This window comes from Nerophis ophidion, linkage group LG29 (genome assembly GCF_033978795.1).
Source record: "Nerophis ophidion isolate RoL-2023_Sa linkage group LG29, RoL_Noph_v1.0, whole genome shotgun sequence".
Lineage (NCBI taxonomy): Eukaryota > Metazoa > Chordata > Actinopteri > Syngnathiformes > Syngnathidae > Nerophis > Nerophis ophidion.
In genome coordinates, this window is record NC_084639.1 from 23,083,649 (window position 1) to 23,103,648 (window position 20,000).

General features: G+C 38.7%; 1 protein-coding gene across 1 annotated transcript in view; it reads left to right on the top strand.

Annotated features, from left to right (window-relative positions):
* The window catches only part of LOC133546167 (rap guanine nucleotide exchange factor 2-like), a 75,789-nt gene that overhangs the window by 6,310 nt on the left and 49,479 nt on the right, over nt 1–20,000 (top strand). Inside the window, 6 exon segments of the mRNA XM_061892023.1 lie at nt 4,081–4,258; nt 11,175–11,311; nt 16,785–16,943; nt 17,325–17,477; nt 17,544–17,708; nt 19,170–19,277. Coding sequence (XP_061748007.1) covers nt 4,105–4,258; nt 11,175–11,311; nt 16,785–16,943; nt 17,325–17,477; nt 17,544–17,708; nt 19,170–19,277 — 876 coding nt within the window. The 5' untranslated portion in view covers nt 4,081–4,104.

Below are 20,000 nucleotides of genomic sequence, written 5' to 3' on the forward strand. Positions count from 1 at the left end.
ACACTTTGCATTGAACTTGGTGATGTATGGCCTAGATGCAGCTGCTCAACCATGGAAAGCCATTTCATGAAGCTCTCTGCGTACTGTACGTGGGCTAATTGGAAGGTCACATAAAGTCTGGAGCTCTGTAGCAACTGACTGTGCAGAAAATCGGCGACCTCTTTGCGCTTCAGCTTCCCTCGACCTCTGTCGGTTTACGTAGCCTACCACTTTGTGGCTAAGTTGCTGTTGTTCCCAAACTCTTTCAATTTTCTTATAATAAAGTCAACAGTTGACTTCGGATTATTTAGGAGTAAGGAAATTTCGCGACTGGATTTGTTGCACAGGTGGCATCCTATGACAGTTCCACGCTGGAAATCACTGAACTCCTGAAAGCAGCCCATTCTTTCACAAATGTTTTTGGAAACAGTCTCCATGCCTAAGTGCTTGATTTTATACACATGTGGCTGGGCCGAGTGATTTGGACACCTGATTCTCACCATTTGGATGGGTTGCCAAATACTTTTGGCAATGTGTGTGTGTGTGTGTGTGCGTGTGTGTGCGTGTGTGTGTGTGTGTGTGTGTGTGTGTGTGTGTGTGTGTGTGTGTGTGTGTGTGTGTGTGTGTTCATGTACATATATATGTATGTGTGTATATACAAAAAAGTATTTAGTCAGCCACCGATTGTGCAAGTTCTCCCACTTAAAATGATGACAGAGGTCTGTAATGTTCATCATAGGTGCACTTCAACTGTGAGAGACAGAATGTGAAACAAAATTCCAGCAATTCACATTGTAGGAATTTTAAAGAATTTATTTGTAAATTATGGCGGAAAATATGTATTTGATCAACCATTCAAAGCTCTCACTGATGGAAGGAGGTTTTGGCTCAAAATCTCACGATACATGGCCCCATTAATTCTTTCCTTAACACGGATCAATCCTCCTGTCCCCTTAGCAGAAAAACATACCCAAGGCATGATGTTTCCACCCCCATGCTTCACAGTAGGTATGGTGTTCTTGCGATGCAACTCTGTATTCTTCTTCCTCCAAACACGACGAGTTGAGTTTATACCATCCATCCATCCATCCATTTTCTACCGCTTATTCCCTTTTGGGGTCGCGGGGGGATGCTGGCGCCTATCTCAGCTACAATCGGGCGGAAGGCGGGGTACACCCTGGACAAGTCGCCACCTCATCGCAGGGCCAACACAGATAGACAGACAACTTTCACACTCACATTCAAACACTAGGGCCAATTTAGTGTTGCCAATCAACCTACCCCCAGGTGCATGTCTTTGGAAGTGGGAGGAAGCCGGAGTACCCGGAGGGAACCCACGCATTCACGGGGAGAACATGCAAACTCCACACAGAAAGATCCCGAGCCTGGATTTGAACCCATACCAAAAAGTTCTATTTTGGTTTCATCTGACCACATGATATTCTCCAAATCCTCTGCTGTATCATCCATGTATCCATTTTGGTATAAACTCAACTCGTCGTGTTTGGAGGAATACTGAGTTGCATCCCAAGAACACCACACGTACTCTGAAGCATGGGGGTGGAAACATCATGCTTTGGGGCTGTTTTTCTGCTAAGGGGACAATACGATTGATCCGCGTTAAGGAAAGAATGAATGGGGCCATGTATCGTGAGATTTTGAGCCGAAACCTCCTTCCATCAGTGAGAGCTTTGAGTGGTTGACCAAATACTTATTTTCTACCGTAATTTACAAATAAATTCTTTAAAATTCCTACAATGTGAATTCCTGGATTTATTTTCACATTCTGTCTCTCACAGTTGAAGAGATGAAAATTACAAACCTCTGTCATCATTTTAAGTGGGAGAACTTGCACAATCAGTGGCTGACTAAATACTTTTTTGCCCCACTGTATATGTATATATAAATATATATACTATATAAAGTATATATGTATATATAATATACATATGCATATGTATATATAATATGTATATTATATATATATATATATATATATATATACATATATATATATGTATATATGTATATATATATATATATGTATAATATATATATATACATATATATATATATATATATACATATATATATATATATACATTATATATATATATGTATATATATATATATGTATATGTATATATATATATGTATATGTATGTATATATATATATGTATATGTATGTATATATATATATGTATATGTATGTATATATATGTATATGTATATATATATATATATATATATATATATATATATATGTATATATATATACATATATATATACAGCCGCACACACACACACATGTTGCCGAAGGGTTTGGACGCTTGCACAACACGCTGTTCTGCTGCTAGCAGAACTAACGACTAGCCATCATGCTAAATAGAGTCTGGGGACACAGCAGGGTCACTGTGCTGTTTTCCTTTTTTTTTCTTTTTTTTATGGTGCCACCAAAAAACATCAAATATTGCTAAATATAGCTGAAGCTGTCATGTATTCAGAAAAGGCTGAAATGTTGGTAGTAATGAACAAGAAGACAAATGTCTTTACTTTTGTGAGACGTTTGTTTTAGACGTTCCCATTATTGTAAGTAGATTATCAACATTTAGGAACACTATGTTGTACCTAATATAATTAATAATTGTGATTTCAATATTATCAAAAAGATGGGGATTATTATTTTGGACAGCTCTAATTGGAACTGCTCTGCTATCTCCTTTTGTGTGGAAGGCACACTTTCTAAAATCTGTTTTGTAAGCATTTGGTCCAAATCCAAGCTTGTATAAATAGCAGATTATAAAAATAACCTACACATCCAACCCAGCCGTTTCTATTTTGGTTTGGAATATTTGTCACAAAAACACTCCAGACACATCCTTTTTAAAGTACATTTGAGCAGGCAATATTTTTGTTGTCATGACATTACCGTGATTGTACAACCTCTTGACGTGCTTCCTTCCTGTCTTGTTAGGAACTGCTGACTCCCATTTTTGGGGTAGGAGAACACCCAGATGCTTAATTACTGATCCCTTCTGTTAATCTTCTTGGCCTGAGCCCGAAAGACCTCCAAATTCACAGCCCAGGCAACGCGTCAGCGCTGTTTTGCGTCTGAATAAATCATGACATGGGTCCTACAGAAGGCCTTTGAAAGCATTGATCCAAGAATAGCCCTGATGAAATATTAAAACCACCTGACTCTTCATGCCGGCTGTACCTTTATGGATTTTTGATGCGCTCATGACACACAAAAAACCCACAGGCAGTGCTTTGTTTAAATACAGAGCTGGTGAAAATGACTGAGCGTTGACCATGTCTACCCTCTTAGCTCACGTTTAGCTCTTCATTTTTTGCACACAGATGATTTTTCTCCCATTTTGACTTGCTGTTAAGGGCCGCGCCCTGGCCCCGCCCACCAAATGTCCTCGCTGACACTGGCGTGAATCAATAATGAGCCCCACCCTCACACTCGCACATGGCGCTTGAGGAGAGATGGTTGTCACTTTTAAGGAATCAGAACTCCTCGGAAAATAGCGAGTGCTGAAGGCTGCCAAAATGCGTCTGCGGTTGGAATTTTGTGGACATTTTGCCAAGACAAGCGTTTCTTCCAGGAATGCGCCTCATGTCCAGGTGAGGTTGCTGCTGGAAGATGCTTTGTTGTGTTCTTCTGGTGCTTTGGTTGATGTCATAAAGGCTGTCATGTTATGATGTGAGGTGAGCATGAACATGAAAGACGTCCACTCAAATATGTTCTTTGAGGATTTTGAGGCCGCTCAAGCACAAGTAATTGCATTACTATACTGCCCTTCCCTGGCTTGTTTTTTTCCTATTGCCATACGTTCTAAGGCTTTCAAAGAACGGGATGGTACTGCTTGCTGAAGGCATAATTAAAGTTGGGAGTTAATTAGCTTGTGTCTGTGCATGCTAGCAGCCGGTTTGTTCACAAACTAGGTCACGTCTGCACATTTTGGATTTGTTTTGAAAGTCACCGGTTGTGTTGTGACCGACTTTTTTCACTGCTTAGTAGCTCAGACACGATGCGGCGGCCATGGGGCAACTCGACAAGCATCACAGGCGACTAACAACCTGTGATTTGCAGGCCACAGAGAACGAGCCTGGCGACATGGACCTGAGCGGCCTGCCGGAGACAGCCGTCGACTCCGAGGAGGACGACGATGAGGAGGACATCGAGCGAGCGTCGGACCCACTCATGAGTCGGGATATCGTGCGGGACTGCCTGGAGAAGGACCCGATGGACAGGACGGACGATGACATAGGTGAGACCCCGCTGAGTCTTTGTGTACCGTATTTTCCGGACTATAAGGCGCACTTAAAATCCTTTTTTCCCCCTCAAAACTCGACAGTGCGCCTTATAACCCGGTGCGCCTAATGTGCGGTTTGATTCTGGTTTTCCTTACCGACCTCGAAGCAATTGTTTTTGATGCAATGATAAGTGTGACCAGTAGATGGCAGTCACACATAAGAGATAGATAGATAGATAGTACTTTATTGATTCCTTCAGGAGAGTTCCTTCAGGAAAATTAAAATTCCAGCAGCAGTGTACAGAGTTGAGATCAATTTAAAAAAAAGTAAATAATGGGGGTTTAAATGGAAAAAAAATAGAGAAATATTACAATAAAAATAAAAAATAAAAACCAATAATGGGAATAAAGTTATAACAGTAAAATAAGAATATAACAAGACAAAGTAGGCAGTAGTGACCATGTTATGAAAACGTATTGCACTGTTATTGTTTTGCATCCCCTGTCATCCTAGTACCCCCCGCCCCAGAGAGGAGTTGTAGAGTCTAATGGCGTGTGGGACAAAGGAGTTCTTGAGTCTTATTAGTCCTGCACTATATATAGAGATACGTGTAGACTGCAATATGACTCAAGTAAAGAGCACCAACATTTTATATGTTGCATTGAAAATATAGAACATTATACACGGCGCTCAAAAATCTATCAACACGTTTTAGTATGACTTTGGTAAGCTATGAAGCTTAATGTGGTTCAACATGTGGTTCAACATAGGAGTATGATTAAGGTGTGTGTATAAGGTAGGACATATCTGGCGTTTTGTTTCGCAATATTTGGGACGGCGTGGCGCAGTGGGGAGAGTGGCCGTGCGCAACTCGAGTGTCCCTGGTTCAATTCCCACCTAGTACCAACCTCGTCACGTCCGTTGTGTCCTGAGCAAGACACTTCACCCTTGCTCCTGATGGGTGCTGGTTGGCGCCTTGCATGGCAGCTCCTTCCATCAGTGTGTGAATGTGTGTCTGAATGGGTAAATGTGGAAGTAGTGTCAAAGCGCTTTGAGTACCTTGAAGGTAGAAAAGCGCTATACAAGTACAACCCATTTATCATTTATTTATTTATAATATTATGCAAAAGCAACTTTTCTTACCATGTGGTACCTGCTGATCTGTATTTGGGATCTGCATGTGTCCCATTTGTAGTCCGGGGCGACACCGTAGTCGATAAGCTTCTTTTTCTCTATCTTCTTCTTAGGGGACATTCATCCTGTGCTGTTGCCATTTGTAATATAAAGTAGTGTAAAGTTCTTAAACTTGCCATGGAAGCGCTAAAACATACTGGTGTAGTGAGTTTACATTATGCACCCAATGATATTTAGTTATTAGAGAGTTCGGGTCGGACAGTTTTTCACGGGACACATGTTGTGGTTGCACTAGTTAACCATGGATGAGAAGATGCTGCTCCGTTATTGATTGAAGTAAAGTCTGAATGTCATTAAAACAGTTAGCTCCATCTTTTGACACTTCTTCCACTCCCGTCCTTGCACGCTACACCGCTACAACAAAGATGACGATGAAAAGAAGCTGTCGCAGGTGAGCCACGTAAATAAGGCGCATCCTGAAGCAACTGTCAGAAAGTGACTTGAAAATGGTCTATAAAACATCATCTATGCACCATTTTGACCAAAGAACCACCATTCCATGTTATGTAGACCACAAGGAAGTCTGTTACATTTAGAAAAAAAATAATAATAATATGACTCCTTTAATACGCCGGTGTAATCCGGGGTGCCTGATATATATGAAAAAAAATAAGGTGCGATCGATGATCTGGAAAATACGGTACTTTCACTTATATTTTGCTTAATTGATCAAATCAGCTGGAGTGGTGGGATTTATTTTCACCCTTTTTTGGTTTTATTTTTTTTCACACCTAAACAAGTCAACAGTATCATGTGATTACTGTCCATTATTCTGTCGCAGTAATGCTGCAAAAGCAAAATTGATTGTTGCCGTTGGTGGGATACAATTTAGGATGGGTTCCTTTCGCACTTGAACCCATACAGTAGCAATCGGCAGTACCTGGTAATCGGTATCAGGAATTGACAGTACCGATGTTCCGTACTTTGTGTGTGTTTATGTGGTAATACATCTAAATTATATATGTTTTACTCAAAATTTAACAAATACCTGATAATGATAATTGTGCATTGTTATACTGTAAAGTTCAGTTTGTCCTAGGTGTGTGAGGAAGTAGTCTTTGCCTTTAAATTGAATGTGCAGTCTTGTCTTTTGTTGAGCTACCAAGTGTTTGGACTAAGTGTTTTACTTACTTCACATCAGCTCTTTGCTTGGTAGCTGTACTTTTGAATACCAAATTTGGAGGGATTGGAATTGCGATGTGAAATCGCCACAGCTAATCATCTGAATGTATGTGGCAAATCCATCCATCAATCATTCAGTCAAAGTGTTTTTATATAGCCCCTGATCACAAGTGTCTCAAAGGGCTGAGATCCAGTGAAAATTAGCATCGAGCTTGCTTAAACAAAGGGTGCTTCTTTTGAGTTCTTTTTAGCGGCCATGCTTGCCTTGTTGTCAAGGAAAATTGAAATTCTACCAAGATGAATACTGCAGTACGCCTGTTTGCCCGCCAAGTGCTTGAGCCAGTGCCCAGTCTACAAACGGACTTGATGTCATGTGCAACCCAGGTACCAAACATTTGTACCGTTAGATTTGACGTCAATCAGTGCGCTGTACTACCAACTGATTTGACAATGAACTGTTGGATACATTTCCAGTATTTACAATACTGTCTATTCATGGAGTGGCATTTGATTAAATTTATTTTCTGGAAAATTTAAAAAAGGAGGGAAGTTAAATAGAAGGTGGTTGGATGGCACTATTTGCGGGAGGGGTTATGTAGCTATAAATCCAGCAGAGGGCGCTGTCTCACAAGTCAATTCTGTCAACATTTTCCCGCAGTAAGATGCTTTAACAAGACATGATGTTGTATAACATGTACACAATTGTATACTGTGTATTCCTGTAATTATTTATTCCTGTGTACAACTGATTTTAAAATGTGTTAAATCAACGTGATAAGCGTAAGTATCAAAAATGGCAAATTGTGAATGTATTCCTTCCTGCTGTCAGACCTGCAGTAATGAATATACCCTTCAAAGCTATGACATCACGATGGTGAAAGCTACCTTTGAAGAGGCTTAACTGTAAATGTTGATGCGAGTAGGAGGAGGAGGAGGAGGAGGTGGTGGATGCGTTGGCCATAGCCAGAGAAAAGAGCGAGTGCCCTCATTCACCTCTTCCCTCTTCCTACTCCGTGGTTAATTTCCCCCGCAGTGCCTCCTCCTCCACGCCGGCAGGCTTTTCTAGGTCACTTTTGGCACATGATGCACATCCTCTGCTTCACCTCTACTAGCCGAAGACAAGTAAATGTGCAAACTAGGGTTGTACGGTATAGTACTAGTATAGTATCGCGGTATTAATGAATCAAAACAGTACTGTACTCTGTTTGAAAAGTACCGGTTTGTCAAATTTGTTTTATTTTACAGGCATGACTGCCCATCGTCGGCACGTTGTAACATTAATTGTTTTACGAGCGGAGGAGCACGTTCGGCAGTACACACACATAGAGTATTTACAAGCAGACACAGTGTGTAGACAAAAAAGGGAGAATGAACGCATTTTGGCCGTAGAATAAAGATAAAGGTGAAGTTATAACAATGAAACACACTCAGGAAGAAGAGCTTTAAGACATAGCTAGCTAGTTAGTGGCTAACGTCCAACCGCAGTCGGCAGTGTTTTAGCTACTTCTAAATCACTAATCCTTGCCTCCATGGCGACAAATAAAGTAAGTTACAAGTACCAATTATCACTGGAGGACGTAGAAAAGCTAAACTCACCGAAGCTCACCAGAGTTTCAGTCTAAACAAATGCCATGGGTGGATTTACACCTGACATGGTACTGTAATGATACCAAGTAAAAGAGTGTATCTAGTTCAGTGGTTCTTAACCTGGGTCCGATCGAACCCTAGGGGTTCGGTGAGTCGGCCTCAGGGGTTCGGCAGAGTCTCCGCCACGGAGGTAAAGACATATGCGACTTATAGTGTAAATAAAAACTTCTCCCTATCAGCGTCTTATGGATACCCCCAAACAGTGTTCCCTCTAATTTTCCATCTGATTTGCAGGTTTTGAGATTGATCGATTGAAACGTTTACAAGCAGATTGCAAAGGAAGAGAATACATTATATAAAACAGTACAGTTTACACAGTACAGTACATATTACGTACAATTGACCACTAAATGGTAACACCCGAATAAGTTTTAAGTTAATCAATTCATGGTAATGTGTGTAAGGTGTGTAATTTGTTGTGAGTTCATGCACTGTGTTGTTTTTTTTCTTTGAGCAAGGTGATGTTTATGCATGGTTCATTTTGTACGCCAGTAAAAAAACAGATGACTTTTTCTTGAATTTGAAAAAAACATTTTATTTTTCACTAAAGAAGGGTTCGGAGAATGTGCATATGAAACTGGTGGGGTTCGGTACCTCCAACAAGGTTAGGAACCACTGATCTAGTTGATACTGATATGATTACATCAGTATTTATTTTCATCGTAAAATCTGTTTTCCTTTTTTTTAATTCATATTGTATTCATAAACTCAGGAAATACGTCTAACAACACTTGAGGACTTTGAATATGACCAATGTATGATGCTGTAACTACTTGGTATTGGATTAATACCTAAATCTGTGGTATTGGATCGATACCTAAATTTGTGGTATCATCCAAAACTAGTGTAAAGTATCAAACAACATATAACAACATATAAGAATAAGTGATTATTACATTTTAACAGAGGTGTAGACAGAACATGTTGAAAGAGAAAGTAACCAGATATTAACTGTAATTTAACAAGTAGATTAATAATAAATTTTTACAGTTTGTCCTTTATAATGTTGACAAAAAAATAGAATGATAAATGACACAATATGCTACTGTATACGTAAGGAGACTAACTAGGAGCCTTTGTTTGTTTACTTAATACTAAAAGACAAGTTGTCTAGTATTTTTCACTATTTTATTTAAGGACTAAATCGCAATAATCAACATATGTTTAATCTACCCTAAGATTTAATGCAGTTTTTTGTGGTCCCCTTTATTAAGAAAAGTATGGAAATGTATCTAAATAGATTTTGGTACCGGTACCAAAATATTGGTATCAGGACAACCCTATTATCTAAATATTTTAGTTACATTTAAACCAGTGTGGGTGGCACTGGGAGCAGATGGGTAAAATGTATGCTTTAGCTCTATGATAAACATACCGGTATGTTTAATGTACTGAAATATTTTTGGTTAAAATAAAGCAAATAATGCCATTTTTTGTGGTCCCCTTTATGTAGAATAGTATCGAAATACATTTTGGTACCGGTACCAAAAAGTTGGTATCGAGACAGCCGTAGTGCAAACGTTGGCTATTTTTGATTTTGGGGACGTACCGAGTATAAGTCGCTCCGGAGTACAAGTCGCACCTGCCGAAAATGCATAATAAAGAAGGAAAAAAACATATATAAGTCGCACTGGAGTATAAGTCACATTTTTTGGGGAAATTTATTCGATAAAACCCAACACCAAGAATAGAAATTTGAAAGTCAATTTAAAATAAAGAATAGTGAACAACAGGCTGAATAAGTGTACGTTATATGATCATAAATAACCAACTGAGAACGTGCCTGGTATTTTAAGGTAACATTATGGTAAGAGTCATTCCAATAACTATAACATATAGAACATGCTATACGTTTACCAAACAATCTGTCACTCCTAATTGCTAAATCCCATGAAATCTTATACGTCTAGTCTCTAACATCAGTGGTTCTCAAATGGGGGTACGCGTACCCCTGGGGGTACTTGAAGGTATGCCAAGGGGTACGTGAGATTTTTCAAACATATTCTAAAAATAGCAACAATTCAAAAATCCTTTAGAAACATATTTATTGAATAATACTTCGACAAAATATGAATGTAAGTTGATAAACAACAATGCAATATTCAGTGTTGACAGCTAGATTTTTTTGTAGACATGTTCTATAAATATTGATGTTAAAGATTTATTTTTTTGTGAAGAAATGTTTAGAATTAAGTTCATGAATCCAGATGGATCTCTATTACAATCCCCAAAGAGCGCACTTTAAGTTGATATGTGTAGAAATATTTATTTATAATTGAATCACTTGTTTATTTTTCAACAAGTTTTAGTTATTTTTATATCTTTTTTTCCAAATAGTTCAATAAAGACCACTACAAATGAGCAATATTTTGCACTGTTATACAATTTAATAAATCAGAAACTGATGATATAGTGCTGTATTTTACTTCTTTATCTCTTTTTTTCAACCAAAAATGCTTTGCTCTGATTAGGGGGTACTTGAATTATAAAAATAATCACAGGGGGTACATCACTGAAAAATGGTTGAGAACCACTGTCTTGCATGAATGAGCTAAATAATATTATTTGATATTTTACGGTAATGTGTTAATAATTTCACACATACGTCGCTCCTGAGTATAAGTCGCACCCCTGGCCAAACTATGACAAAAACTGCAATTTATAGTCCGAAAAATACAGTAACTGGATTCTAATGCAGGTATTTCAAATGTGATGTTCGAGTGAACTCACTGAGGGTTCAGTGGGTAAAGTGTCAGCAGTTATTGCTGCCTCAGCACACTGAGCGTTCGATGGCATTGATATTGGACATGAAATTGTCCACTTAATGATTTGTTTCCTGGCTCCCCGCTGTGGTGATGGTGGCTGTAAGCACGGAGAACTCAGTGTGCCCGTCACATCTCTCGCTGTAATTAGGTGGCCTTTTTTTTTCTTATCCTTTAACCTCTTCCCACTTCTTCTCTCCTACAGAGCAATTACTGGAGTTCATGCATCAACTACCGGCCTTCGCCAACATGACCATGTCTGTGAGGCGGGAGCTCTGTGCCGTCATGGTGTTCGCCGTGGTGGAGCGTGCTGGCACCATTGTTCTCAATGATGGCGAGGAGGTGCGTCGTTGTGCTCCTTCTTTTACACACACTTGGCCAGACTTTGCTCTAAATGCGTTTTATGCGCGTCTCTCCGGAGGCCTCACCTCTCGCGCCAGTGAATCTTCTCCCATTTGATGTATTTTCCGCTCTATTAAACCTGAATGGCGATTGTCCCGTGACGCCGGTCCTCCTCCTTGGAACCCTCCGGCGACTGCAGCAGGCGTCGTTTTTTTTGTCTTCTACCGTCTCGGTGGTCGAGATGCGACACCACTTTGAAAGGAGACTATTTGAAAGTGTTTGGCCCAACAATGGAGAGGAGAACATTGCCTCTAAGGCAGGCAGGCCTGGGCAATTATTTTGACTCGGGGTGGTGGGGGGCAAATTTTGAGAAAAAAATGTGTCTGAGGGCCAGTATATCTGATTTTTAGGAACACTAATACAAACCTCCCAGTAATGTCTGATTGAATGCTAAAAACGTTATGACAGACCGCCTTAAAAAACAGAATGGAGTTTTTAAATTTTTTACTGAATGAGACACCCAGAATATACATGAAAATAAACAATGTGGGATTTACAATATTAACAATGAAGGATAAAACACTGAATATTGACAACAAATGAACGTCATACCCCCTCTCGATTGTCCTATTTTACAATCAAGTGAAACGCAGCAAAAATGCAACAAAGACACCTAAATATGAATACGAAAAAAGAGGAAAAAAAATGTGTCTGAGGGCCAGTATATCTGATTTTTAGGAACACTGATACAAACCTCACAATAATGTCTGATTGAATGCTAAAAACGTTATGACAGACCGCCTTAAAAAACAAAATGGAGTTTTTAATTTTTTTACTGAATGAGACACCCAGAATGTACATGAAAATAAACAATGTGGGATTTACAATATTGACTATAAAGGATAAAACACTGAATATTGACAACATGTGAACGTCATACCCCCTCTCGATCGTCATATTTTCCAATCAAGCGAAATGCAGCAAAAATGCAACAAACACACCTAAATATGAACACGAAAAAAGAGAAAAAAAAATGTGTCTGAGGGCCAGTATATCTGATTTTTAGGAACACTAATACAAACCTCATAATAATGTCTGATTGAATGCTAAAAACGTTATGACAGACCGCCTTAAAAAACTAAATGGAGTTTTTAATTATTTTACTGAATGAGACACCCAGAATGTACATGAAAATAACAATGTGGGATTCACAATATTAACTATAAAGGATAAAACACTGAATATTGACAACATGTGAACGTCATACCCCCTCTCGATCGTCATATTTTCCAAGCAAGCGAAACACAGCAAAAATGCAACAAACACACCTAAATATGAACACGAAAAAAGAGAAAAAAAATGTGTCTGAGGGCCAGTATATCTGCTTTTTAGGAACACTAATACAAACCTCACAATAATGTCTGATTGAATGCTAAAAACGTTATGACAGACCGCCTTAAAAAACAAAATGGAGTTTTTAAATTTTTTACTGAATGAGACACCCAGAATGTACATGAAAATAAACAATGTGGGATTTACAATATCAACTATGAAGGATAAAACACTGAATATTGACAACACATGAACATCACACCCCCTCTCGATCGTCATATTTTACAATCAAGCGAAACGCAGCAAAAATGCAACAAAAACACCTAAATATGAACACGAAAAAAGAGAAAAAAAAAATGTGTTTGAGGGCCAGTATACCTGATTTTTAGAAACACTAATACAAACCTCACAATAATGTCTGATTGAATGATAAAAACGTTATGACAGACCGCCTTAAAAAACAGAATGGAGTTTTTAAATTTTTTACTGAATGAGACACCCAGAATGTACATGAAAATAAACAATGTGGGATTTACAATATCAACTATGAAGGATAAAACACTGAATATTGACAACACATGAACATCACACCCCCTCTCGATCGTCATATTTTACAATCAAGCGAAACGCAGCAAAAATGCAACAAACACACCTAAATATGAACACGAAAAAAGAGAAAAAAAAAATGTGTTTGAGGGCCAGTATACCTGATTTTTAGAAACACTAATACAAACCTCACAATAATGTCTGATTGAATGATAAAAACGTTATGACAGACCGCCTTAAAAAACAGAATGGAGTTTTTAAATTTTTTACTGAATGAGACACCCAGAATATACATGAAAATAAACAATGTGGGATTTACAATATTAACTATGAAGGATAAAACACTGAATATTGACAACATATGAACGTCGTACCCCCTCTCGATCGTCCTATTTTACAATCAAGCGAAAAGCAGCAAAAATGCAACAAACACACCTAAATATGAACACGAAAAAAGAGGAAAAAAAAATGTGTCTGAGGGCCAGTATATCTGATTTTTAGGAACACTAATACAAACCTCACAATAATGTCTGATTGAATGCTAAAAATGTTATGACAGACCGCCTTAAAAAACAGAATGGAGTTTTTAAATTTTTTACTGAATGAGACACCCAGAATGTACATGAAAATAAACAATGTGGGATTTACAATATTAACTATGAAGGATAAAACACTGAATATTCACAACATATGAACGTCATACCCCCTCTCGATCGTCATATTTTACAATCAAGCGAAACGCAGCAAAAATGCAACAAACACACCTAAATATGAACACGAAAAAAGAGGAAAAAAAAATGTGTCTGAGGGCCAGTATATCTGATTTTTAGGAACACTAATACAAACCTCACAATAATGTCTGATTGAATGCTAAAAACGTTATGACAGACCGCCTTTAAAAACAAAATGGAGTTTTAAAATTTTTTACTGAATGAGACACCCAGAATATACATGAAAATAAACAATGTGGGATTTACAATATTAACTATGAAGGATAAAACACTGAATATTGACAACATATGAACGTCATAACCCCTCTCTATCGTCCTATTTTACAATCAAGCGAAACGCAGCAAAAATGCAACAAACACACCTAAATATGAACACGAAAAAAGAGGGAAAAAAATGTGTCTGAGGGCCAGTATATCTGATTTTTAGGAACACTAATACAAACCTCACAATAATGTCTGATTGAATGCTAAAAATGTTATGACAGACCGCCTTAAAAAACAGAATGGAGTTTTTAAATTTTTTACTGAATGAGACACCCAGAATGTACATGAAAATAAACAATGTGGGATTTACAATATTAACTATGAAGGATAAAACACTGAATATTGACAACATATGAACGTCATACCCCCTCTCGATCATCATATTTTACAATCAAGCGAAACGCAGCAAAAATGCAACAAACACACCTAAATATGAACACGAACGGTATATATAAATGATAAATGGGTTGTACTTGTATAGCGCTTTTCTTCCTTCAAGGTACTCAAAGCGCTTTGACACTACTTCCACATTTACCCATTCACACACACATTCACACACTGATGGAGGGAGCTGCCATGCAAGGCGCCAACCAGCAACCATCAGGAGCAAGGGTGAAGTGTCTTGCTCAGGACACAACGGACGTGACGAGGTTGGTACTAGGTGGGATTTGAGCCAGGGACCCTCGGGTTGCGCACGGCCACTCTCCCACTGCGCCACGCCGTCCCTTATATATATGTGAATTAGATGACCATAATAAGTTATTAGATTACCATAGTAACTAGATTACCATAGTAATTAATTAGATTACCATAACATATATATCATGCAAAAGTGCAGATTCCAACCATTGAAATACCGCAAAAGTGCAGATTCCAACCATTGAAATACCAAGTGTAGTTCAATACTTACGGTCATTAGAAAACATAAGTGCACATCATAATGGCAGCTACAGTTTCCATCTTAAAGATCTAAAAAAATTATTCGGGAATGTCCAGCGGGCCAGATTGAAAAGCTTAACGGACCACATACGGCCCCTGGGTCTTAATTTGCCCAGGTCTGCTCTAGCGACACTTCAGTAAACGTGAAAGAGGTCAGGGTTCACAGGTTTTCGAAGCTACAGTCCAGCAGAAAGGTTTGCCTTCAAAGTTTCACCTTTAGGAATTTCTACATACACTGGAAAATTCTACCCATGAAGCTAGTTGACCTCTGATTTAAAAAAAAAAAAAAAAAAAAAAGTTGTACATTTCCATATACAGGATATCCGCGGGGTATTAAATATTATTCAAAAGTCTTAAACAATTTGAATTTAAGGCCTTAAAATCTCTAAAATTATCCTAAAATGTCATAAAATATTTTAAATACTATTTTGAAAGGTCTTAAAAATCTGAGCATTAATTCTATTCAAAACATGCATAAACTTCAGTTGTGCTGCTACACTAGAACGTAACTACAAAATGGAACTAAACTGTTGCCCCAATCGGAATTAATGGTGCACAACCAGCTAGGGTGCTGTGCGCACGCAGCGGTGTGTTGTTAGTTTAGCACAGGGGTCATCAACCCAACTTGTTGAAAGAGCCATATTGGACCACAAATACAAACCTGTTTGGAGCCGCAAAAACGAAATGTCTTATAAAAGTGTTATAATGAAGGCAACACATGATGTAAGTTTGAACCCTTCTGATTAAAAGTTATTCACAGAGTTTTGATTACTGCTATGGTTTTTATTTTACGCGCCTTCAAAGAACCCCTACGCAAAGTCTCCTAAAAAATGCTTTAATTTGACCCCCTTAAAATGCTTCAAAGTGCAAGTTAAAGCCCTTCTATGCCAAGCAAAAGCTATTTATCAACAACATCCAGAAACTCCAATCTTTAATTTGACCCCCTTAACATGCTTCAAAACTCACCAAATTATACACACACATCAAGACTGGCAAAAATTGACATCTAATAAAAAAAAAAAAAAAAAAAAAAAAAAAAATCTAAATTGCTTTTTAGCGCCCCCTACATAAAAACCCAGACAAAACTGCTTGTAATTTATGTTAAGAATTTCATACAGACATGAAACAAAATCCTCTATGTAGGTCTGACTTAGCCCACGGCTTGGGTCGGGTGGCCAGCAGCCAGAGCGGACCCGACCAATGCTGCTTGCAGCTTTAATTTTTACATTAAAACCAGTGTAGGTGGCACTGGGAGCAGGTGGGTAAAGTGTCTTGCCCAAGGACACAACGGCAGTGACTAGGATGGCGGAAGCGGGGATCGAACCTGCAACCCTCAAGTTGCTTGCACGGCCGCTCCACCACCCGCTGCATTCGGGCGGAAGACAGTGTACACCCTATATCTATTTATGTATGTCTTCCAAAATATTTTCAGCACAAACTACAGTATTGGGGCACTATTCATGTTATTCATACCTACGCTACTTAATTACGTTGTAATAAGAGTTCTTTAAGGTTTGCTCAGAAAAAAAAGATCTGAGAGGAAAAGCTGGAATACGCAGCTTTTGCCACATTATGCTACATTTCAGAGATGTGGGTAATGCACTGTACATCAACCTGTTCCTGGTCAAACATCCAACAGCTATGATCTTTTACGTCTCCAGCTCGACTCGTGGTCAGTCATCCTGAATGGCTCGGTGGAGGTGACGTACCCTGATGGGCGGACAGAGATTCTGTGTATGGGGAACAGCTTTGGGGTGTCACCAACCATGGAGAAGGAGTACATGAAGGGCGCCATGAAGACCAAGGTGGACGACTGCCAGGTAAGAGTCTCCTTCACGTGCCACAAAACATGGCGCCATTAAAAGGTTGCCCGTTATGGAGGTGGTCTACATGCCTCCCAGCCCTCTCTTTAATAGCTGAGGTCGTTTGCAGCTAATGTTCTCACTCGGGCGTGCTACGGGGCTCCATGTTGACAGTGTGACGCCCTCCAGGGGGAAAATTAATGTTCCATTTTCAAGCACCGTGCTCTCAGATGGTCGACCTGACCTCTCTTCTTTCTTCTCGTCACTCAAGAAATGTCAGAGACAAGACAAGTGTCAGGATTTCACAATTTAAAAAAAACCTGACTATGACGTTGACCCTCACTCATGCCAGTGACAAAATATTAAACGTATTGTCTTCTTTTCTTCTCTTTTGTCTAGTTTGTGTGCATCGCCCAGCAGGATTACTGCTGCATCCTCAACCAGGTGGAGAAGAACATGCAGAAAGTGGAAGAAGAAGGCGAGATCGTCATGGTGAAGGAGCACCGAGAACTTGACCGCACCGGGACCAGGAAAGGACACATTGTCATAAAGGTGAGTTCGTAAGACGTACTCATGGTCAACTGGGATCATTTTTCACACCACAATGTTTGGTCTCAGGGCACATCGGAGCGTCTCACAATGCACCTCGTGGAAGAACACTCAGTGGTGGACCCTACCTATATCGAGGACTTCCTGTTGACCTACAGGACTTTCCTCTCCAGCCCCATGGTCGTGGGCAAGAAGCTCTTGGAGTGGTTCCATGACCCAAGTCTCAGGGACAAGGTATGAACGTTTCTCTGTGTGTAGCTTTGGGTACAGTACTATATACAAAAATATGCTATACTGTACAAATAGGTTTTTGGATATACAAACCCAAAAACCAGTGAAGTTGGTACGTTGTGTAAATGGTAAAAAAAAAAACAGAATGCAATGATTTGCAAATCTTTTTCAACTTATATTCAATTGAATAGACTGCAAAGACAAGATACTTAGCGTTCGCACTGGTAAACGTTGTTATTTTTTGGAAATATTAGCTCATTTGGAATTTGATGCCTGCAACATGTTTTAAAAAAAGCTGTCACAGTGGCAAAAAAGACTGAGAAAGTTGAGGAATGCTCGTGAAACACCTATTTGGAACATCCCTCAGGTGATTAGGCTATTTGAGACCAGGTGGGTGCCATTATTGGATATAAAAAGCAGCTTCCATGAAATGCTCAGTCATTCACAAACAAGGACGGGGCGCGGTTAATTCACCACTTTGCGAACAAATGCGTGAGTAAATTGTCTAACAGTTTAAGAACAACATTTCTCAACGAGTTATTGCAAGGAATTTAGGGATTTCACCGTCTGAAGCCTGTAATACCATCAAAAGGCTCAGAAAATCTGGAAAAATCACTGCACGTAACATTGAATGCCTGTGACCTTCGATGCCTCAGGCAGTACTGCATCAAAAAGCGACATGAGTGTGTAAAGGATATCACCACATGGGGCTCAGGAACACTTTAAAAAAACACTGTCTGTAACTACAGTTGGTGGCTACATCTAAAAAGTGCAAGTTAAAACTCTACTATGCGAAGCGAAAGCCATTTATCAGCAACACCCAGAAATGCCGCCGGCTTTGTTGGGCTTGAGCTCATCTAAGATGGACTGATGCAAACTATAAAAGTATTCTATGGTCTGACGAGTCCACATTTAGTTTAGTTTAGTCAAAAGGAAAGCCCATGTAACACAGTGGTAAAAATGCCCCTGTGACAACTTGTTTGCGATGTGTTGCTGCCATTAAATTCTAAGTTAAAAATGATTTTCAGACCAAAATTAAGTGTCTCAGTTTGAACATTAAATATATTGTAGTCTATTCAATTGAATATAAGTTGAAAAGGATTTGCAAATCATTGTATCCTGTTTTTATTTATGAATTACACAAGGTGCTAAATTCACTGTTTTTTTTTCCTTTGAACAAAACTCAATGATTTAATCAAAAGGTGTATAAAAGCCAGAAATAAACAATAAAAAAAAAAACAAGTGGAGCAAATGATTGTGATCAAGAAGTTACTGGATTAATAAAATTACCAGTAATTGAATAATAAGTTATATTAAACATTTCTAAACAAATTACAAATAAAAACATAAAATTGATTTAACAAAAACATGTAAAAAAGTATTATTTATTTAATAAAACATCCTAAAAATGGTTATTAATGATAATTTATTTAAAACATATTGTGCGTCTTGTCTTTTCTGCAGGTCACACGAGTCGTGCTGCTGTGGGTGAACAATCACTTCAATGACTTTGAGGGGGACCCTGCAATGACTCACTTTCTGGAAGAGTTTGAAAACAACCTGGAGAGAGAAGTACGTTTCATCATCACAGAAATAAACCTAAGAAAAGTAGAATAATGGGCCTGAATGTGAAGTGAAGCACTTCAACATGTTGCTCATCATTTAGAACTTTAGCTACCATTTATTGAAGACCTGGGCATCTTAAGGCCTGGGGATCGCATGTGGCCCGTTAAGCTTTTCAATCTGGCCCGCCGGACATTCCCAAATAATTTTGTTTTTTACATCATTAAGATGGAAACTGTAACTGCCATTATAATGTGCAGTGATGTTTTCCAATAACCCTATAACTATATTACGTATTTCAATGGTTGGAATCTGCCTTTTTGCATGATATACTAGTTACTATGGTAATCTAATTAGTTACTATGGTCATCTAAGTCACAGCAGCTCGGACGAGGCACCAAGCAGTGTGGGTAGGGAGCATTTCCACAAAGTGATTCCAGAGCGGCCATCCTGAAATGCGGATGTCAGGGACAGACGTGGAAGGAGATTTTTACAACAAAGTTTTAAAGCTTCATGATATATCGGATTGTAAGTGGGTTTCTTACCCTTCACGTTCATATTTTGCTGTGTTTGTTGCGTTTCGCTTGATTGTAAAATACATCGGATGAGAGGTGGTGTGACGTTCATATATTGTCAATATTCAGTATTTTATCCTTCATAGTTATTAATATTGTAAAGCCCACATTCTTTATTTTCATGTACAGCCTGGGTGTCTCATTCAGTAAAAAAAAA